Source organism: Megalobrama amblycephala, linkage group LG10 (genome assembly GCF_018812025.1).
Source record: "Megalobrama amblycephala isolate DHTTF-2021 linkage group LG10, ASM1881202v1, whole genome shotgun sequence".
Classification (NCBI taxonomy): domain Eukaryota; kingdom Metazoa; phylum Chordata; class Actinopteri; order Cypriniformes; family Xenocyprididae; genus Megalobrama; species Megalobrama amblycephala.
In genome coordinates, this window is record NC_063053.1 from 3,278,001 (window position 1) to 3,301,053 (window position 23,053).

Sequence of the window (23,053 nt, forward strand, 5' to 3'; positions counted from 1 at the left end):
ATGTTTTGGCGACATTTTCAGGTATTTTGGATTTTTTTGTTGAAAAACCTACTTTTGCGAACTAGTCTTATTTTTTTGGTCCGATCGGAACCAAACCAATGCGGCAAGATTATCTGGAGTCTGCTTGTCAATAGTTATAAAAATAGTTGAAATTTCGATTCACAGTCCACAAAAATGGGTGGAGCCACTTTTACTACAATGGCTATAACTCGTGAACAGAATGAGATATTTTCTCCAAACTTGGCACACATGTGTAAGAGCTCATTCTGTGGCTGCATGAAAAAGGACGCGGTGACTGGCCACTTGGTGGCGCTATAACATGAAAACGACTATAACTACTTCACAGTTAGTCCGATTGACTTGAAAATTGGCATGCATTGTCTTTGTCCAAGGTATCATGAGTGTCTATGAGGACATCGACGTATCTCGAAAACATGTCCGCCATCAGCCAATGAAGTTTGAGCAGCTATCACATAAGATTAACAGAGGCCAATCGGAACGAAACTCACTGCGCCTGTTTGACTCACGGCCCTAGGGGCCTGTGAGAAATTTGCAAGAAATTGGCCACCGGGGGCGTCTTCATGTTTTTCAAATGCGTGTGTATACACAACATTCATACCACATGGTAGAGCTCCTCATTCTGAGCAACTTTGCCTCTAGGACCGCCGCTGTCCATCGAATCGTTTGTTAAATATTGGAGATTATTTCAAAAACCAACTTAGGCGAACTAGTAGGTTTTCTAGTCCTATGATTTTCTGTAACACTTTACTTAAAGCCTTTATGTATATACAATTATTAAAAAAATAAGGTATTCATAATGTATGTTATAATGCATTATATCTTTTCATAAATAATTGTAACCAGAGTTAAAATGCATTATGTTTGCAGAATGGTTGTTACATCTGAAATTGATTGATTGTCATGTGTTTTAATACTTTCTAAAGGCGTAACATAAGTATTATAACTGTGGTTACAATTATTCATGAGATCATACAATGCATTATAAAATGCATTACAAGGCATAATTAATGCATTAAAAACACTTTTATAATGCATTATGTATAAAGGCTTTAAGTCTTTTGCATTGTGATATTTACCATCAAATTCTCATTATTGCAATGGGAAAAATGTACATCTTGACGGATCATACGATCATGCTTTTATATTCTAACTATAAAATAAAAGAAACAGGTGAGATCAAACATTTTGGTGATAACTGTTTATTTTCAAGTGTTCAGCTTGCCGTTTTACTCTTTTCATACAATGTTTTGTAATGAAATTATCTTCAAAAAGATTATTTTACACATACCCGACTTTAGTTGAACTGTTTTTAAGATGAGTTAAACAGGAATTACCCATAACACTCTGAAGATGGTGATCAATATGTTTTGCTACCTACTCACTTTAAAATATTTTTACTAGGGATGCAAAATATATCGGCCACCAATATATACTCATTTTAAATTTTATCGTTATCGGCCCGAAAAGAAAATTTGGCCATATATTAAAGCCGATAAATAATGGATTATTTCCTTCCTGGTTTTGAATTACTTGAAATGATTGGAATCACTTCAAAAAGCAAAATACAATTAAGTACACTGCAAGTCTGTCATATAAGCTACATAAAATTATAATAAGAACATTATAATTGTGTGCTTGGGACATGGCTTTTAATGGTGAGACTTTTTTTTGTAATGATGCTCTCAAAAATTATAGAAAAATCTGGATTTAGATTTATCGGCCAATATATCGGTTACCGTCTTACAAATATAAAGAATTATCGGTTATCGGTATCGGCCGATATATGTTAATTTTTAATTCTATCATTATCAACCCGATAAAAAAATTTGGCTGCTATATTAAAGCCGATAAATAATGTTTACCATGAACGGTTTTGAATTGGTTGAAATGGTTGGAATCACTTCAAAAACAGCAAAATACAGTTAATTACAGCGCAAGTCTGTCATTAAAGCTAGATGAAATTATAACGACAACATCATTATAATTGTGTGTTTGGGTCATGGCTTTTAATAGTGAGACTTTTCTTTTTGTAATCAGGGTCTCAAAAATGATAGAAAAATTCAGTTTTGAAAAATTTAGATTTATCGGCCAATATATCGGTTTCCAGCTTTCAAATATAAAGAATTATCGGTTATCGGTAGGGATGTAACAAAATAAAAGTCTGTGTTTACGTAATATATGTGTGTGTTCTGTGTATAATAATTATGTATATGTAAATACAGACACATACATGTATATATATTTAAGAAAAATGTTAGATTTATATATAAAATATTTATATTTATATGTAATATAAAATATATATAAATATATTTATTTAAACATGCATATATTTCTAAAATTTTTACATGTGTGTATTTATATATACATAGTTATTATACACAGAACACACACATATATTACATAAACACAAATTTTTATTTTGCAAACGATTAATCACGATTAATCGTTGCACATCCCTAGTTATCGGTATCGGCCAAATATTGGTGCATCCCTATTTTTTACTCATCATATTATATGATGCTTGAATATACGTCATGTATATTCAAATATGAAAATATTTAACTAGATCAATTTAGCATTATTATTTAATACTGTTTGTTATTGACTTAATGAAAGTTATTATACACAATTCTTGTTTCAGTGTCGTGTATTTATTCCAGACAAATTACTAGCAGCCCTTTATATTACACCTGGATTTCATATGTCCTGGTTTTTCACAAACTGCTGTGGTCCCCCCCCCCCAAATATTAGATCATCTACTGATGCAAAAAAAATATATATATATATATCAACAGTTATCATAATAAATGATTGATTTACAGATCACATTTCCACTTTAAAACTCTAAAAGGAAGGCGAATAGCCAAAGGCACATCATTATTAGGTAATATGGTCATCAGATAAAAGTGTGTCAAACCGAATAAAACTTAACTACAGTAGTGATCCTAAAATAAAATTTAAAAAATAAGTAGGTAATCTGGATTTGGAATACCTTCATTCATCACTTTGCAAAACAACCTGGATCCACCATCACATTACTGCAGTCTCACGCCGGTCACACTATAGCACTCCTAAACCATACGTTCTGAAACCACGTGATATCGCAGCAAACTGAATGACAAGGTAAGGGAAAAATAACTTAAAAGTAGAGAGGAAAAACAGCTTGCATGCTCGATTGGACAAATAAACCAGGAAAAATGATGAATTCTGTGAAACAAAACCAGAACAAGAGAAAAGAGCATTTCCATGAATCCATCTCTTTTATAACCGGACATCTGCAAATGCTCATTGGCCAGAAACCCAAGTGTCTCCACATGCACACTGAAGGCTATTAGTGATGATGCTCATGTTTGTGTAGTTCTGTAATGCTTTTGAGAATCCTCAAAATATCCGAGAATTCCCAAAGGACTGTGTGAACAGATGAACCGTCTCTGTTTGGGCATGTCTGTGTCTTTCAGCCCGCTGAAGTAGAGTAAAAATCCACTTCGCTGTCACGATTCTTCACTCGCTCGCTTCCGCGACTGATCACCCCTGCGAAACAATGGGTCAGGTCAAGTTAGTCGTATTATTTAGCATAATTTGCAGACATAGCCTGAGGTTCGCAGACAGCATTACCTGGAGAAGCCGTTCTGACAAAGCTCCATCTGCAGTTTTTTGTCTTGAGCGGCGTAATACGGGAGCTGAGACTCCAGAGCAGGAGGATCGATCTGAGGAATGAATCTCGAAAACAGAGCCGGAGCAAGAGGAACCCAGTCTAGAGGGGAAAAAGCATATGGCTATGATGAAATCTCCCATCATACACTACTGTGGTGCATTTAATAGAGAAATTATATGTTAGAGATGGAATCTTTTTGGCTTAAAAAAGCGATCTGAACTCCTTTCCAAAGTGATTTGTGATTATTGTGCATTCAGAACAATTCAAACTCTGAACAAAGATTTGATTCAGTAACACTTTTAAAGGGCATTTACAGGGCTGTCAGTGGATTAATACATTCAGTTGGATTCATTGCAGGTGACTTTACAACTTATTAGATGAATAAACATACACTATACCGTTCAAAAGTTTGGGATCGGTAACATTTTTAATGTTTTATAAAGAAGTTTCGTCTGCTCACCAAGGCTGCATTTATTTAATTAAAAATACAGTAAAATCAGTAATATTGTGACAATTTAAAATAACTGTTTTCTATTTGGAAATATTTAAAAATGTAATTTATTCTTGTGATGCAAAGCTGATTTTTAGATAAATGCTGTTCTTTTGAACTTTCTATTCATCAAGGAATCCTGAAAAAAAAACTGTTTTCAACATTGAAAATAATAATAATAATAATAATAATAATGACAATAAAATTAATAATAAAATTAAAATGATAATAATAAAATTAAAATGATTTCTGGAGGATCATGTGACACTGAAGACTGGAGTAATGATGCTGAAAATTCAGCTTTTCCAACACAGAAATAAATTACATTTTATATTATATTCCAATAGAAAACAGTTATTTTAAATTGTAATAATATTTCACAATGTTACTGTTTTACTGTATTTTTAATTAAATAAATGCAATCTTGGTGAGCAGACAAAACTTCTTTTAAAAATATAAAAAAAATCTTACCGATCCCAAACTTTTGAACAGTAGTGTAAGTCTATGTCCTAATTTAAGGATCTAATTACTATTATTGTTTTTTATTTTTTTTATTTTGTCCGATACCGATAATTGATAATTCTTTATATTTGAAAGCCGATAACTGATATATTGGCTGATAAATCTAAATCCAAATTTTTATATAATTTTTGAGAGCCTGATTGCAAAACCAAAAGTCTCAGCATTAAAAGCCATGTCCCAAGCACACAATTATAATATTCTCATTATAATATTATGTAGCCTATATGACAGACTTGTGCTGCACATGTTGCACTTAACTGTATTTTCCTTTCTGAAGTGATTTTCAATCATATTTATTTATCGGCTTTTATATATCGGCCCGATAATGATAACATAAAAAAATGAACAAAGATATTTGGAAGAATGTCAGTAACCAAACAGATCTGGTTTGGAACAACTTGAGGGTGAGTAAAAGGTGACACATTTTTCATTTTTGGGTAAACTATCCCTTTAAGGGATGTAGAATAAGGTCATGCAGAATAAGGCATTAATATGTGCTTTATAATTACTAATAAACAATCAATATCCTAGTAATATGCATGCCAATGAGCAACTAGTTAATAGTGAGAATTGGACCCTAAAGTGTCATCATTTTATATATATATATATATATATATATATATATATATATATATATATATATATATATATATATATATATATATATATATATATATATTTTTTTTTTTTTTTTTTTTTTTTTTGTGTGAAAAATTCATTTTTCAGTGTGATGAAAGTGTCCAAATACTTTTTTCAAATACTTTTAGGGCCACTATAAATATAGTTATATGGCCTGTAGTTTTGTTTTGTTTGTTTTTGAGGAAAAAGCAGCAGCAACTTCAAATGAAAAACACATGAAGCACATAGGTAAAAGGTGAAAAAGGTACATAGGTGAAATGTACATAGGTAAAAGTGATATTTGCATAACCAAACATTTCTCCAGTAGAAATTGTTACATGCAAAGCCTGTTGGATCTGTGAAAGACAAACATGAGACACAAACACCAATGACAGCGTCGCTCTGACACCAAACAAAACCACTGAACGTGTCTGTAAATGAATACAGATCATCAACTGAAGCTCAGTTCAGGATTACAGACACAGCCATGCACCGAGTGCTTCAGTTCAGGTTTAAATGTTTTTCTAATGTCGCTTACACACTGCACGATTTTAGCCGACAGTTTTGTGGAAATCGCAGACAAATGCCAGAAATCGTAGGCAATTCGGCACTCATTTAGTGTGTATTATCAAAGACGCAATCTGAGAGAAGCGCTGATGCCTGTAAAATATTTAGCACGCTAGATATCATATATTCATATACTATTTTAGTTGCAAATCGGTGCACAGATAACTTGCAAGCTTCTAGCGGACCACCATTTTTAAAGGAAAGAAATCTGGTTGCACACGAGAACTCCTCTCTAATGCTTGATCTTATGTTATTTTCTGTATCACTTCTCGTGTGTTTGGTTGTGAAACAGCTTGTAGTTGTTGCCGATTCTTCCTATTGAAATGCTTTGTCACCGATCCGTTGTGTAATGTGCACACAACAGCAAATAAATACCCCTGACATGTAGTCATGTAGTGTGAGAAGAACAGCGATCCCGGCATAAGTAAACGTGCACCTGCAAAGAAGCCAAAACACTTTACCTGGCCGGAGGGTGTAAAGACCTTTCACAACACTCTCCATAGTTGACGGTTTGACTTGAAATGGCATGGAATGAGCCTTTTTAAGAAGAGCTGAGAAAAACAACAAACACTTGAATTAATGTATTTGCATTAAGTTCCACTCAGAATGTGATCATCAGATGTGTGCATTTCTTCTGGCATAACGAATCTTCTGAAGCACTTCAAATGATTTGCACTCACGCAGTAACGTGCTGACGTGTTTTTCTGCTACATGATCCGAGAAAAGCTTCATAAGGTCGTCCCGCAGGTCTCGGTTCAGCTTGGTTTCAATGTAGAACTTGTTCTTTAACAAAATTGTGTTCAAAGGCAGATACATTAACACAGAATTCAAATGAAAGTGTTATGTTAAAAATTACATTCCAAAACACAGACTGTCTGCACTTTACCATATAGATGAAGACGGGAACGATGCAGTGTAGGGCGGCGGTGTACTGCGTCAGAGCCAGGTTGAAGTTTTCAATCAAATGTTCTGGTGGGCTGGCCTTCAGAAGAGAGGAGATGAACAGCAGCATTTTATTATGATGGACTAGATTCTCTGATCAGAGTTTTGACGACACAACTACTGGCCATTTCCTGTCCCTGCACTCCAGATTAATAAAAAATCTAAATAAAAACTCATAAAAATATTAATACAATTAATAAAATAAAACATGATGAGTTTTAATTAAAAAGTACATTTTATTAACATATTTTAAATAGGTCTAAAAAAAAATAATAATAATAATAATAATTTACAAAAAAAATAATTACAAATGTATAAAAATATTAATAAAAACAAAAATGAATCAAATAAAATTAATAAAAAGTTTATACAAATTCAATTTTATTAACAAATTAGGGTTAAAATAATTACAAATTATTTTAAGCATGTTTTTTTTTTTCAAAAAAACAAACAAACAAAAAAATTCTAAATAAAATAAAAAATATTTAAACATTTTATTTTAAATGTGTTATTAAAAATTATTTTATATACTAAAATATATATTTTAAATAAAAGAAGCAAAATAATACATGCATAAACAAAAAAATATTATGTCATGTATACATTTATTTTAAGTGTAATTAAAAATGACTAAAAAAAAAATGTTTGCATGCATTATTTTGCTTCTTTTATTTAAAAAAATTTCAAAGTTTCATGACACAACTACTGGCCATTCTCAGACCCTGCACTCCAGATTAATAAAAATTCTAAATAAAAATTAATACAAATATTAATATAATTAATAAAATAAAACGTGATGAGTTTTAATAAAAAAGTACATTTTATTAACATATTTTAAATACGTCTTTTAATTTATTACTTTATTTCTAAAAAAACATTTTTACAAAAAAAAACAAAACAATTACAAATGTATAAAAATATTAATAAAATAGAAAATCAATTAAATAAATAAAATTAATAAAAAGGTTATACAAAGTAGTTTTTATAAACATTTTAATTACAAAATTATTTTATTTAAGCATGTAGAATTTTTTATTCTTTCTAAAAAAAACTAATACAAAAATAATAATCTTAATAAAATAAAAAATATTTAAAAATGTTATTTTAAATGTTTATAAATGACTTTTAAAAAATATATATATTTAAACATGTATTATTTTGCTTCTTTTATTTAAAAATCATATTTTGCACCATGTATAAGTATTACTAAAATGACATTTTTAAAAATATATATTTTTATTTATGCATGCATTATTTTGCTTTTTTTTCTCTAAAAATCATTTGCCATGTATAAAAATTTGTTATTTTAAAATGTAATAAAACATGACTTAACAAAATGTATTATTTTACTTCTTTTATTTAAAATTGTATTTTGCCATGTATAAAATTTCCTTTTAAATGTGTTAGTAAAAAATTTTAAAAATATTTATGCATGTATTATTTTGCTTCTTTTATCTAAAACTCATATTTTGTCATGTATATCAATGTAAAAAATCACAAACACTTCATTTAAATGTGAAAGAATGATTTCAGTGTTGCAGTGTGTGTTTTAAAAGCTCACTTTAACACTTTACTCACAGGTTTAATTGTGTGGATATACTGACCTGTAGCTCAGAAGACACTTGTTCTAGATGAGAAGTGATCTTCCACATCAAGTCATTGTAGAGCAGCTCTGAGTGTTGTTGGCACACGCACTTATAAACGTGACTGGAAGAGGACAAAACAAAAAAGACGTATTACTAGTATGAACTAAAAAACAAGTATGAGCAGCATGTTGATTCTGTTGCCAGAGGTGTTTTTCTCCTTTATCTCCAGTAAGACTAACCTGTAGATCTGTTCATACGAGATGGAGATGTGGTCCATTGGGCTTTGAGTGAGCAGATGCTCAATGGCTCTCTCTAGCTTTGGCCAGTAAACTGTCCTGTAGTCTTCTGCTGTCATTGCGTTCAAGACTGGACACATGAACACATGAACATCAGGTTCAAACGAACAGAAGCGACTCACACATGACATTTACTGAAGGATGAGACTTTTAATAAACTACTCTTCTCTACTTCATACAAAAATAAGTATTTTAGCAGAACCAAGGTGCTTAAATATTACCGTATTCAGCACAATGTCATTTTAACAAGGTACATGTATGATGCTATGATTTTGGAGATGGCAATACTTTTTTTAGAGATGGAAACAAGACAATAACAAGATGACCAATTATATATATATATATGATTTTATATTAATTATATATATATACACTTACATATATACAGTGCCCTCGAAACATTTACTGGCACCCTTAGTAAATATGAGCAAAGGTGGATGTGAAAATAAATCTGCATTGTTTATCTTTTTGATCTTTCATTCAAAAAAAATTCACAAAATTCTAACCTTTCATTGAAGGAAAATAATTGAAAGTGGGGGGAAACTCTCATTATGAAATAAATGTTTTTCTCCAATACATGTTGGCCACAATTATTGGCACCCCTAGAAATTATTTTGAGTAAAATATCTCTGAAGTATATTCCCATTCATATTTTTATATTTTTTAGCACACCAGGGTGATCATGAACATGAAATTGTCCAGCCATGACTTCCTGTTCCACAGGAGTATAAACATAAGGAAACACAAATTCCCGTAATCATTCATCACAATGAGAAAAAAACAAAGAATATAGTTCTGATGTGCGGCAAAAGATTGTTGAGCTTCACAGAATAGAAAGTAGCTGTAAGAAAATAGCTAAAGCATTGAAAATCCCCATTTCCACTATCAGGACAATAATTAAGAAGTTCCAATCAACTAAATATGTTTCAAATCTGCCTGGAAGAGGACGTGTGTCTAAATTGTCCTAATGTGAAGTGAGGAGGAAAGTTTGAGTGGACAAAGACTCTCCAAGGATCACAGCTGGAGAATTGCAGAGATTAGTTGAGTCTTGAGTCTCAGGATGCCTAAAAAATGATCAAACAACACCTACATCCTCACAAGATGTTCGGGAGGGTTTCAAGAAAAATCATCTGCTCTCATCCAGAAACAAATTCCAGTATATTCAGTTGTCACACAAGACTAAAACTTCAAACGGGACCGGCTTCTGTGGTCAGATGAAACTAAAAAAAGAGCTTTCTGGCAGCAAACTCACCAGATGGGTTTGGTGCACACATGGATAAAAAGTACCCCATATCCACGGTTAAATATACTGCTGGATCTTTAATGTTGTGGGCCTATTTTTCTGCTGGAGGTCCTGGACAACTTGTTCAGATACATGGTATCATGGATTCTATCAAATACCAACAGATAAAAATCAAAACCTGACCACTTCTGCTAGAAATCCAATAATGGGCTGTGGTTGGATCTTCCATCAGGACAATGATCCAAAACAAACACCAACACAAAAATGGGTCACTGAGCACAAAATGAAGCTTCTGCCATGGCCATCTCAGTCCTCTGACCTGAACCCTAAAGAGAATGAGTGGAGTGAACTGAAGAGAAGAAGCACCAGCATGGAGCTGGAATCTGAAGGATCTGGAGAGATTCTGCATGAAGGAATGGTCTCTGATCTCTTGTCAGGTGTTCTCCAAACTCATCAGGCATTATAGGTGAAGACTCAGAGCTGTTATCTTGGCAAAAGGAGGTTGCAAAAAGTTTTGAATAAAAGGGTGCCAATAATTGTGGCCAACGTGTTTTGGAGAAAAACATTTATTTCATAATGTGATCCCCCCCCCCCAACTTTCAATTCTTTTCCTTCAATAAAAGGTTATAACTTAGTGAATTTTTTGAATGAAAGATCAAACGGATAAACAATGCTGATTTATTTTCACAGCTGCTTTTGCTCATAATTACTAAGGGTGCCAATAATTGTGGCGGGCACTATATATATATATATATATATATATATATATATATATACAATTATTTTAAGATTTTTTATTTTTAATTCTATGATGAATAGATTATATATATTAACATTTATGTATATAAACATATTATATATAAACATTAATTTTCATTTAATGTTTAATTATTGTGTACACAGAATATTTTATATGTAGTAATTATTTTAATGTATTTTTTTATTTTTAATTCTTTGGTAAAATATATATATATATATAATAAAAAATATTAATTATGATATTACATATTTATATTACACAAAAATATTTTATATGTAATAATTATTTTATTTTATTTTTTTATTTTTAATTCTTTGATGAATAGGTTTTATATATATATATATATATATATATATATATATATATATATATATATATATAGATAGATAGATAGATAGATATTACACATACATTTATGTACATAAAATATTCTATTCAAAGAATAAACAATAAAAATCTAAAGATTCTTAAAAATCTTAAATTCTAACAATTATTTTTAAATTATATATATATATATATATATATATATATATATATATCAAATAATTAATAAAAAAATAAAAAAAAATCTTAGAATAATTCTAAAAAAACTTAAAATAAATATATGAATATTTAAAAAACTATATATATATATATATATATATATATATATAATAAATTATTTAATGATTTACATATAAAATATACATATAAATTATAATATATATTAATATATACATTTTTTATATAGTTTTATATGTAAATCATTAAATAAATAAATAAATAAATAAAATTTATGTATTACGACTAACGTTTCGAATTTTGGACATGTTCTTTGCAGTACCTTGAAATACTATGGTACATGAATTTTAGTACCATGGTAAATATCAAAGAACACTGGTGTTGCCACCTGACACATCACTGCACGGGTGTTCAGGAGTTCAGAGGTGTGACTCACGGAACTTGGAGGTCGAGTTGAGCAGCAGCGCGGCGCTGTTAGACGCAGATGTGGCCGAACTGTCGGACTCGCTGCTGGAATCATAATCCACACACACCTGCTCAGGTGAACACACACTCTCACACACACCCTCAGCAGCGCCACAGTTGTGATTATCATCCTCAATCCTCTCCAGCGGGTCCTCCTCCATCTCCTCCATCCTGCTGCCTCACTGACACAACTTCAGAAGTCCATGTCAGCTCAGATCTTCTTCAGCTGATCGATGATCGACGCATGTTGACGATTTCAGTTTCACTCCTGCTTATTTTGTTGTCGAAGAGACGCGACACGGACTTCCGTAAAACGGCGGATGTGTCAAAATAAGTCTTATGTCAAAATAAGAGTCCGCGGTCGATGGAAAAAATAGAAATGTATTTGTTTGTATTTAAAAATTTTATTTTTGCTATCTTTCAAACAAACATTTGAAATTTTGTACTTTATAATACAATTCTTTTGACTTTTAAAATCAATTTTATAGCTGATTTGATCAAACTTAAGCTATTTTTAAACATTCCACTTGTATGATATATTATTTATTTAACCTGAAATAATGGTAATATATAATGTAAAACTATATATTCAAACAGGCCACAACAAAGCCAGTTATTTGATCAAGGATTGTTATTTACCTAGTAACTACACTTAATTATTTGCCTCCAGATTCTTCAACACTAGAATAAAAATGCTGTTTTAGGCCTTTTAGCTGTCTATTGTATCTTTTAAAATATGCGTTTTTGCATTAATAAATTAGAAAATGCGTAAAATGTGCCATTTTACTACAGTAAATGTAAAGTACACTGCACATTTTTAAAAATGCAACTGTATGAAATAGTTTAGAAATGCAACTATGGTCAAGCCTATTTAAACACAGCTACAAATAATCAACCTTTTAATATTTTATTACCAAGCAAAATACTTATCTACTTTTCTTAAAAGTTGCATGCATCATGTACAGCATTTCGCAAGCGGGTGAGTAAAAACAGTCAAAAATGCTACATTTGTGAAGTCTGTATTGTCTGACAATTAAGTTTTTTGCAGAATCACCAATCTGCATGAACGTAAACAAAATATGTGACATGAAAATAGTCTTTTTTTTTTGAACATTAAAGAAGTTAGAATAAGAAAATACAACAAAACTGCATCGACAACTGCATGAGGGAATCATTAAGTCATGTTGCTTCATAAAGCAGCGTCATAAAGATTTTAATGCCCAGTTAATGAGAGCAAGGGCACTTTTGTCCATGAATAGGTTTTTAACAAACAAAAACAACTGATTAAGAACTTTAATGCTTGAGGACAGGAATTCCAAGAGCGTGAAAGCATGTAAATAATTTATTTCTATGTGTTTAAACCTGAAATCTAATGGAAAACACCTGTTTGATGACTATCAAACTTTACTGGGTATAAAAGTCTTCAACAGTAGGCTGACCGCAGCTGGCAAATGTCTGAAAATGCCACAGTTCGGTGTATACGCTGGACACGACCAGTGAGCAGATCCAACAGGAAACTTGTAAATTCAGTGATAAAAAGCAAACTATACAGAAAAAGTGATCTTTGGTTTGAAAATCATTCCCTTTTTTTATCCCAAGCAATTACATGGCAAGTTCAATCCCACTGTGTTCTCAGGCAGAAACATTCACCGGAATCAAATGTATATATTTTACATCTAAAAATGCAAAAGTACAAACAGACAAACAAAAGTAAGGTTTATAAGCCAAACAAAAGAGATGTTGCATGCATTAGAAGACATAACAGGGGCTTTAGGAGGGAGGGAAATACAAAAATATATCAAAGAGACTTGAGCACATTAAATAGAGCTGGTGCTAGTGAGTTCTGGTGTTTTAATGGTGGTTTGTGTCTGCTGTGCAGTCTGTTTGAAGGCGTTTGTGTTCACTGTCTTGTACTGTCTCTGCGAGGTGGCCGTCTGCGTCTTTCTCCGTCACTGGTGCACCATCTTCCTCCACGTCACTGTCCTCGTTTTCGAAAGCGTCCGCGCTGCAGCGAGAGCCGTCACTGTCGCTGCCGCAGGAACTGGAGGTCTCGTCTTCCGAACTGGAGTAAACCTCAGCCCCGTGGAAAATGTAGCGGTTCGGTGCTTGAAATAAATACTGTGAGGCTGCGGAACAGAAACAGAAGCAATTACCATCATGCGTGCAATGAACTTTTAAAAAACTTGAAACTTCACTAAAATATATATCTGATTGCTTTGATTATAAGCATCTTAAGCAACAGTTATTTTATGAAAAATCTTAAGATTCAAAAACGCAGTCTCCACTAAAAGCAAATCATACACAAATATATAATAAATAACATTTATAATAAAACATCTATCTATCTATCTATCTCTCTCTCTCTCTCTCTCTCTCTATATATATATATACACACACACACACACACACACATTTAAAAATATATAATATAAATAATATATGATAAATCCCCAAAAATTATATAATGACATTTAAAATAAAAAACAATATATGTATATACATACATATTAATTAATAATATATATATAATAAATAAAATATGAAAAGAATGTTTATAATAAAATATAATACAAAAAGTTATCTAAAAAAAAAAATCTCTCTCTCTCTCTCTCAATATAATATCTATACTGTATCTGTCTATATATACATAAATGAAAGCTATATAATATAAATACATATACATATATATATATATATATATATTAGAGCCCGACCGATATGGATTTTTGGGGGCCGATGCCGATATTAACTCGAAAAGAGCCGATTTATAAGCCGATATTTTGATTTTGAAAATAAACTGGATATTAGACCTATTTCCTATAAACTACACTTACACAACATTCAATAGCAAAATATCTGTCTGTTCTATGTATGTGGGCTGTATAAACCATTTTCCAGAAGGGATTATGTTAAAAAAAGCCTTAGATTACAGTCTCAATGACTAAACAATTGCACATCAAAAGTATATATTTTTTAATGATCAAAAAACAGTCTGGTTTTAAACATTTAACAGTTTTACTTACTTCCAGTTGAAGCTGGTTTTAACAGTCTGTGTGTGTACTGTAAATAAATTATAATACTAAAGTTAAAGTAAAAGAGCTATACCAAACAAATTCAATATTCCACAAAACCATGTCAATGAATTGAAAATAAAATTAAAATAAGTTTAATGGGAAACACTGCAGATATATTTAGAATAAGTTAAACGCTAACGTTATAGTTTGACCTCTTATTAACGTTCGCGCTCTTCCACTGATAAACATGGTATTAGCTTTGTGGCTAATCTAATATAGCAATGCATTAGCGGCTGTAAGTGATGTTACAGAATATTTAGAAGTGATAATGATAGGACCGTTAGCTAGAACTACCACACTGTTTTTATATACAGTGTATGAACTAATGCCGCGTTCCAGGCAACCCGTAAGCCGTGTTTTTCCAACCTTCTACCCGTGAAAGTGCACTGGAACAGCAGTCAATGCCGTGACTTTCCACCCGTGAACTCGTACTAGATCGATGTACTCCCAGTTATGGGTTCTGACGTCACATAGCCGCAAAACAACAATGGCAGTCCCTGGATGCGGTGTTTATGCAAGTGCACGGTAAAATAAAAGGTATAACCACTTCTCTTGCCTTATGCGCCGTTTTCCTCCTCTGTTTCCCTCAAATAAGCAAGGAGTAAGCACCTTTGGCGATATATTATTGTTAATGAGCATAAGCCCCGTACGGTCCGCCATGTTGGTTTGTTTACACTTTTACGCAGTTTGGCGTGACTTTCCTGGAACGCTACAGAGTCGTGATTTGAAGACGTGACTTATGGCATCAAAAACCTACCTGGAACGCAGCATAAATCTACAATCATTTCACATGACGAACGACAGACTCACCGTCAAAAGAGTACATCTCCGTGGCGCTGTTGTCAACTGGGGAGTTGCAGAGCTCCCTCTGGTGGGCAAACTATGCAACACTCATAACATGAGTGAAGCATGAGACTCTGTTTCTCATGTTTCATCGGCCGTTATAAACGCCGATGCCGATTTAAATGCAATTAGCTCATATCGGCCGGCCGATATATCGGTCGGGCTCTAATATATATATATATATATATATATATATATATATATATATATATATATATATATATATATATATATATAGCGAGAGAGAGAGTTAATTGTATAGTAAAATAAAAATTACATTATTTATTTTTGATAAAAGGTTTTAAAGACTTGTTTTGTAATTTGCACCAATACATCATTTTTGATAGCAGGAACATTTTAAAAATGTTATATATATATATATATATATATATATATAAAAAAAGATTTTTACCTCCGAGTCGTTTGCTGATTGGACTCTGACAGATCCGGCTCCTCCAGCACCGTCTCCGCATTTCAACAACACGTTGGCGATCGGTTGCTTCTTCATCCTTAGCGCACTGCGTGTCCTCAGTAGCATCCAGTGCTTCTGCAGCATCACACGCTGCCTTCCTACAGGGACTCACCGGCTTTGGAGAATGGACTTTTGGGTTCAACTCTTCCGTCTTTGAGACCAACTCTTCAGTGTTAGTTTCCGGTAACGGCTCTGGATGAGGACTTGTTTGCCTGGCTGCTGGAGAAGATGCCATTTCCTCCTCCTTTTTTGGAGACAGTGAATTTTGACAACCAGTGATTCTGACTTCCTCTGATGTGTCTGTGACGGCCTGAGCGTGATCGGGGTCTGTGGACGTGCTCTCAGCGGACGTCTGTTCAGGCGGAGCAGGTAACGGGGCAGGCGGTTTCTCGGTGATCTCGCTGAGACGTGACGAGTTGTAGCACAGCTGCTCAAAGTCGCCACCCAGACGATGGCAGAGTTCGTTCACGATGACGTCACAGTCTCCGAGCAGCTCCACGTCGAAGTTCAGGTGCGGCAACGGCTCGCGGTTTATCAAGACTTGAGGCACGTCATGAGGTATAGAGCCTGCAGAGAGAGACAGATTTAGAAAACAAACCTCATTTCATTTTAGGAAAGGAAAAATTATGGTAATACTATGATCAGAAAACCATGTAAATATCAAGTGTACCAGGGTTTCCCAAACTAGGGTTCAATGAAAAGCTACTTAATTAAATCATAAAAATATTACATTTAAATTAATACACTGCCCTCCAAAAGTTTGGAAACACCCTGGCAAAGTGTGGTTTTGGACGATATTATAATTTTTTGGTGCAAATGCATTAAAGTAACTTGACATTATCATTGAAGACCAGCAATAATAATTTTCATTTTGATTACATAATAATGGCAATATATACATGTCAAAGTCAGACATGCCCCTTTGCCAGCTGTGAAGCAGGTTACTGGTTTAAACTTTTCCCAGGTTTGTAAAAGATTTTTGGGTCAGCACACCTTAATAGCTTCAACAATTGATTGCCAATTAAGTTTAGAATACAATGAACCAATCAGAACCCAGTTTAGGTCAGATAGCTGCTAATGGTGGATATTTTGATGAATTGAAAATTTAAGTTTTTTTTCTATGTATAAACTGTTTATGTAATAAAATACGTTTTCGTAGTTTGTGTTGTCCCTTATCAGTGCAAAATTATCACAAATGAAAAAGGATTCATGCCAATATTGTCCAAAACCCCACTTTTCTAGGGCATTTCCAAACTTTTGGAGGGCAGTGTACATTTAAAATAAAAGCAAAACAAAATATTTGAGAAAATGTACACAAAAAGTATATATAATAAAGATAAGAATTTAAGCTTGAAGAAGCATTACATTACATTTGGGCTTCTCAAACAGACCTGATGCATCATATTTGAATACTCCCAAAATGTATGATCTTAATAGAAAAGCTATAAGTTGTTATAATTAGTTCAGGCCTACAACTTTATATTTACTTTTTCAAAATTCTAGCAGACACAGAAAATCACAGAAAAAAGCAAAGGATAGAACGTACTGGGTATAAGAGCCACTGGCCGCACTTTCAGCGAGGAGCCAATCACAATGAGAAGGTCCACTTCATCTTTATCCTGCTTCATGGCTCTGTGAAAAAATTCTGGAAGGTTCTCGCCAAAGAAGACGATGTCTGGTTTCATAATGGCATATGGGATATCTGACGGACACCTCGGACAGTGAGGAACAACCTGCAACAGAACAACAAAGGTTTCAAGATTCAAGTTTACTTTATTTATATAGCACATTTAAAACAGCCGCAAGACTGACCAAGGTTTCACAAGCCACAACAACATCTTAAAGGGGGCCTATAATGTCTCTTTCACAAGATGTAATATCAGTCTCTGGTGTCTCCAGAATGTGTCTGTGAAGTTTCAGCTCAAAATCCCCCACAGATCATTTATTATAGCTTGTCAAATTTGCCTCTATTTGGATGTGAGCAAAAACACACTGTTTTTGTGCGTGTCCCTTTAAATGCAAATGAGCTGCTGCTCCCGCCCCCTTTCCAGAAGAGGGTGGAGCTTTAACAGCTCAACAGCAACAAAGCTGGAGAATCTCACGCAGCCAAAATGACGAAAGTGTTCAGCCTTACATTGTTCAAACCGGAGTCGACACTGATGGAGAGACTCAGGAAGAAGTTACAACTTTAGAATGAAACTGGACGTTTCTGAATGGTTAGTGGATAAATTTATGTAGTTGCTGTAGTAAAAACCGACACCATTGTTACCGTTCGTATCACAGTGTATCAAGTGCTGAGGAAGAGCTGAAATTCAGATATGGGCGTTTGGTTTCTGACATGCACTGTAAGAGGTCGACCAATCACAACAGACTGGGACATCTGACCAATCAGAGCAGAGCAGGCTCTTAGAAATGCAGAGTTTAGAGAGACTGAATCTTTGAATGAACCGTTTCAGACATTTTGAGAAAAGCTGATGCTGCAATGTGTGTTATTAGAAAATTAATTTTTTTGTCCTTGAATGCATGTAAACATGTTGTAAGTTTTTTAAATTGCATAATAGGGGCACCTTAAGTTTGCACGCTCAAATGTACCTGGTTGAATATATCCTCTCTTATGGCCTCACAGTCAACCTTATGTTTACAGACAAGACAGGATGCAGTCGCAAAAGAACCTAAAACAAATAGTAAAAGACAAATGATAAATAAACAGTCTAGATAATGAGAGAATAATTCAAATCTTGATTCATATGAGGAATTATGACAGCACATACATACCATGACACTGAATGATCTTCTGGATTCCAGCGGCCTGCTCCAGTGTGTCGATGTTCTGAGTGTAGTTCCTCAGTAACCTTCCCTTCTTATCCAGCATTGATATGAACCTGTGACATGGAGACGGCTGGAACTGTCCTGGATAGATTTCCTACAGTATAATGAAACAGAGGATATTGTTATTCATCTTCATGGCAAGACATCACAGGTGAATAATGGGGTAGATCTCACCATGCTTCCACAGGTGATTAATCACAGTACATTAAGACAGTTGTTATATTGCAAGTTTTCTGAAATGTTATGTTTAAATTAGGGCTGTCAACGTTAACGCATGTGATTAAGTCAAAAACCTTAATGTGCAAATAATTTAACGCAAAATTGATGTAAGACTGAACACCGTTACTGACAATCCTCATTTTGACTGCGTGAGATTCTCCAGCTTTGTTGTTGTTGAGCTGTTAAAGCTCCGCCCTCTTCTGGAAAGGGGGCGGGAGCAGCAGCTCATTTGCATTTAAAGGGACACACACAAAAACGGCGTGTTTTTGCTCATATCAAAATAGGAGCAAATTTGACAAGCTATAATAAATTATCTGTGGGGTATTTTGAGCTGAAACTTCACAGACACATTCTGGGGACACCAGAGACTTATATTACATCTTGTGAAAAGGGGCATAATAGGTACCCTTTAAAACACAAGCTCTGTCATATTCTGTGATCATTTCTAAAGAGTGCAAGCCTGAATGGAACGTCAAAACATCCCACCGCTCTATGGCCAGATGATACACAAACTACGTTTCTCAGCTGGATAAAGCAAACCAGCATCTTGCTAGTAAAGTTTTGATAGATGCAGACTGTAATGAAGGTAAAGATGATTGCAGTGACGCACGTTAAGCACGCGCAAGTCCATTATACTGATGCGCAAACAAACCCTGTATGTGCGCTCTTGATGCACTGATTGCACATTGTATTTATGCACAGACGCATTTCAGTACATTCATGTTGTTTGTTTAGTATATAATGCAATCAGGTCAAGGATGTTCAGTATCGCAACTTGATGTGTAGAACGTATACAAGCTCTAAAAATGCTCTTTTGTTTTGTTCTCTAATGTTTTTTTGCCCTGTGTGTGCTTTGGTGAGCATACATTTATAAATTATTAAGACTCCTTATATCATTTGGTTATTAAGTGTCCTTATGGAGTCTCCAAGTGTCGTTTTTGGAAAGGCACCTTGAAAAAATCTTGCAAAAAATACAGTTTTGTGAGTCTTATCTGTTTACTTTGCTGGTTATAGCAAATGTTGACAAAATAAATCTGTTAAGATAAATCATAAATGCTTAATTTCACGATAAATATGTGATTATTAGCACAAAAGGGTGCAATTAATCAAGATTAATTTTAATCTTTTGACAGCACTAGTTTAAATATGCAAATGAGGCACTGTGTAATTAAATATGCACTAATTTGCATACATTTCCAGAAAGGAAATTAGATAAAGCCAGCTTCAAAATTAGAGTTAATTTTGTTGACATATATGAGATATGTGCAACAGATACAGATAAAAATAGATTCAACGTGTATTTTGGATGTTTTCTTTCCACTAGTCTGAAAGAAGACATTATGGAAGCAAAATTTGACCAAAATCACAATATTGACCTTTGAATGAAAAAAATAATATTTTTGCCTGTAGTGTCTTGCCTTATTTGAAATGCATGTTTTCCATTCTTGGCAGAAATGCAAATGAGAAGACAGCGCATCAAACCTTGGCAAATTTGAAAAAAGGCCTGGGATCTCTTCTAAAGTAGTCTATGTCAAACATGGCTTGAGGATCAGGAAGGTCAGGAAAATCCACAGCGAGTCTAGCGTATATGCCATCTCTAGAACGAAAGTCAGGAATCCCGCAAGAAACAGACACCTGCGGACACAAGAGGAACACATCAATATTCAATACATTGGGCATGTGTTCAGAAAGCGTTTCAGAGTGAAAATCAAAAACACACCCCAGCGCCGGTGAGCACGAGAACCTTCTTTCTCTCATTCAGGAGTCGGACAACGTCCTCTAATGTGTTGATGTCTTTGCGCTTTTTCCTTTTGGGCGGTTCTGAGATGTTGATGATGATCTGCCACAGCGTCATGTCGTCCAGATCTGGTGGAAGGACCGTTTCGGGAAGCAAGTCTTTTAAAATGGCCCTCGGGTCGGTTCCTCTCATGATGTGCTGCTGAATGAACCGATAGGAACCTAAAAGAAAACCATGCTTTCATTTCATTCACAAAACACTAAATTTTAGAGCAAATGAATGTGCAATTTGCAATAAATATGTATAATTGTGCACATTATTTTTTAGTCTCTTATTCCAGTCAGACTTTTGACTCAGAATAAACTGTTCTTTATTTTCATCTTGCGACATGCATCAGGCACTCAGTAAACCAACGGATTTAACTTACAAAACTTACCAATGTGTGGTTGAGGCGTCCAGTCACTGGAGCTGGCGCGAGAAGAGCAGTCATCATCATCGTGAAGAAGATCAGGTGACGTAAAACCATTGGGATGGACACCTTCGTCAATGAACTCTGTGTGCAAACCACACAAAAACATGATTTCAGACTTTTTATATGAGAGGAATAACAGCAATAAAAACAGTACAATACAGCTGGCCTTACTGTTTTCCACTAGACTAGATGCTTACTATGTGCATTTCTTTGACTTAAAATAATAGTTTTGCTCAAATTTAATCAGAACTCTAAACATTATTCTTTTTAGATTTTTTTTTTTTTTTTAGAAAATGCATTTATTTATTTAAACAAATAAGTAAGGTAATGCAATACTATAAGTAATATAAACATGAAAATATCAATCTGTGCAGGAGTCAACATGTTGATTTATGAACTTGAATAGTATTTTAGCTGGTTTACTAAACTAATTTGTCCCAAAAAAAAAGGCTATATTAAAGTGCCTAAATACAAACATGTAAATAAATGTACTTAAAAAACAATTACATATTTATGGAGTTGACGTGACATGTCAAAGCAGTGACCTTCTAAAACTAGTAAATATTATAATAAAATAACAATAATGACTAAAAAAGTAAATAATAATAAATATTAATAATAATAATAATAACAACATAAAAATGTTGAATTATATATATATATATATATATATATATATATATATATAAGTATTATTATTGTATTTATTTAGTGAACAATTAATTAATAATCATTAAATAAAATATAACTTTAATTAAACAAAAATGTGTATATATATATATATATATATATATATATATATATATATATATAACAATAATATAATATCTAATAATTAAATTACATAAATAAATATAATAATAATTATTATTATTGTATTTAGTGAACAATTAATAATTAAATATAATTTTAATTAATAAACAATTAAATTGTATATATATATATATATATATATATATATATATATATATATATCTCAATGACAACAACAATATAATATCTAATAATTAATGAAATTATATAAACAATAATAAATAACTTAAATTGTTATTACATTAAATAATCATTCAAAACCCACAAACGTGAAAACAGTGTAACGTCAAACTGTGTGAACGTGCAGTAAACCTTATCATGAGACTAAAAAACTCCTAAAATAACCAATAAATTGAATAAATCAATAAAAAAAATGTAACAACGTTGTACCAGAGAGCTCCGGTTCTGGTTCGGCGGTCAGTCCAGGTTCAGTGTGCTTGTTGTTGTTGTTGTTGAGTGAGGCCTGCTGGGTCTCGTCCATCAGCGCCGGTTCCGCCTCCACCGGCTCGGTTCCGCCAGCAGCGCTCAGCTCCGAATCACCGGGCGGATCCAGAAGTCTCGGTCTCTTTAGAAGCGGCTCGTCCAGCTCAGCGGCGTCGGCAGGTTCGGCCCGTTTATTTTCGCCGTCCGCCATCTTCGCCTGGGAGTGAGTGGAGGAGGGGCGCGGGAGGACCTTCCGGTAATGATGTGACGTAACGTCACTAGCAGATGGACCGTAGATCCGTCAGACTACAGAGCACGTGACTGCCGCCAAAGAATATACACTAAACTCTTTGCCCACAGTAGCAGCACATACTTCAGTTTAAAGTAGTTTATTGGCGTAATTATGTTTACATTCAACACCATTCAAATACCAAGGTGTTCTTTAAATTATGTCAAAAATACCACGGTGTTATTAAAGCGGAGCCATGGGGATACTTTTAT

The 23,053-nt window shown here is 33.4% G+C and overlaps 2 protein-coding genes across 3 annotated transcripts; both read right to left on the reverse strand.

Annotated features, from left to right (window-relative positions):
• Nucleotides 1-2,656: 2,656 nt before the first annotated feature.
• On the reverse strand, nucleotides 2,657-12,019 carry cacul1 (CDK2 associated cullin domain 1). Its single transcript, XM_048203989.1, has 8 exons — nucleotides 11,641-12,019; nucleotides 8,644-8,770; nucleotides 8,423-8,525; nucleotides 6,763-6,858; nucleotides 6,557-6,659; nucleotides 6,338-6,427; nucleotides 3,640-3,778; nucleotides 2,657-3,555 (listed from the first exon to the last, which is right to left on the reverse strand). The coding sequence occupies exons 1-8, from the start codon at nucleotides 11,837-11,839 to the stop codon at nucleotides 3,516-3,518; spliced, it is 897 nt and encodes a 298-aa protein (XP_048059946.1). The 5' UTR covers nucleotides 11,840-12,019; the 3' UTR covers nucleotides 2,657-3,515.
• A 974-nt stretch (nucleotides 12,020-12,993) lies between these two features.
• Nucleotides 12,994-22,807, reverse strand: sirt1 (sirtuin 1). 2 transcript variants are annotated; one of them, XM_048203988.1, is made up of 10 exons: nucleotides 22,520-22,807; nucleotides 21,281-21,397; nucleotides 20,827-21,065; nucleotides 20,589-20,741; nucleotides 18,834-18,981; nucleotides 18,651-18,730; nucleotides 17,605-17,791; nucleotides 15,999-16,625; nucleotides 14,693-14,729; nucleotides 13,594-13,795 (listed from the first exon to the last, which is right to left on the reverse strand). In XM_048203988.1, the coding sequence occupies exons 1-10, from the start codon at nucleotides 22,761-22,763 to the stop codon at nucleotides 13,744-13,746; spliced, it is 1,884 nt and encodes a 627-aa protein (XP_048059945.1). In that variant the 5' UTR covers nucleotides 22,764-22,807; the 3' UTR covers nucleotides 13,594-13,743. The 2 variants fall into 2 exon arrangements, with proteins under 2 accessions (XP_048059944.1, XP_048059945.1); XM_048203987.1 differs by lacking the exon at nucleotides 14,693-14,729 and having other exon boundaries at nucleotides 12,994-13,795.
• Nucleotides 22,808-23,053: the final 246 nt, after the last annotated feature.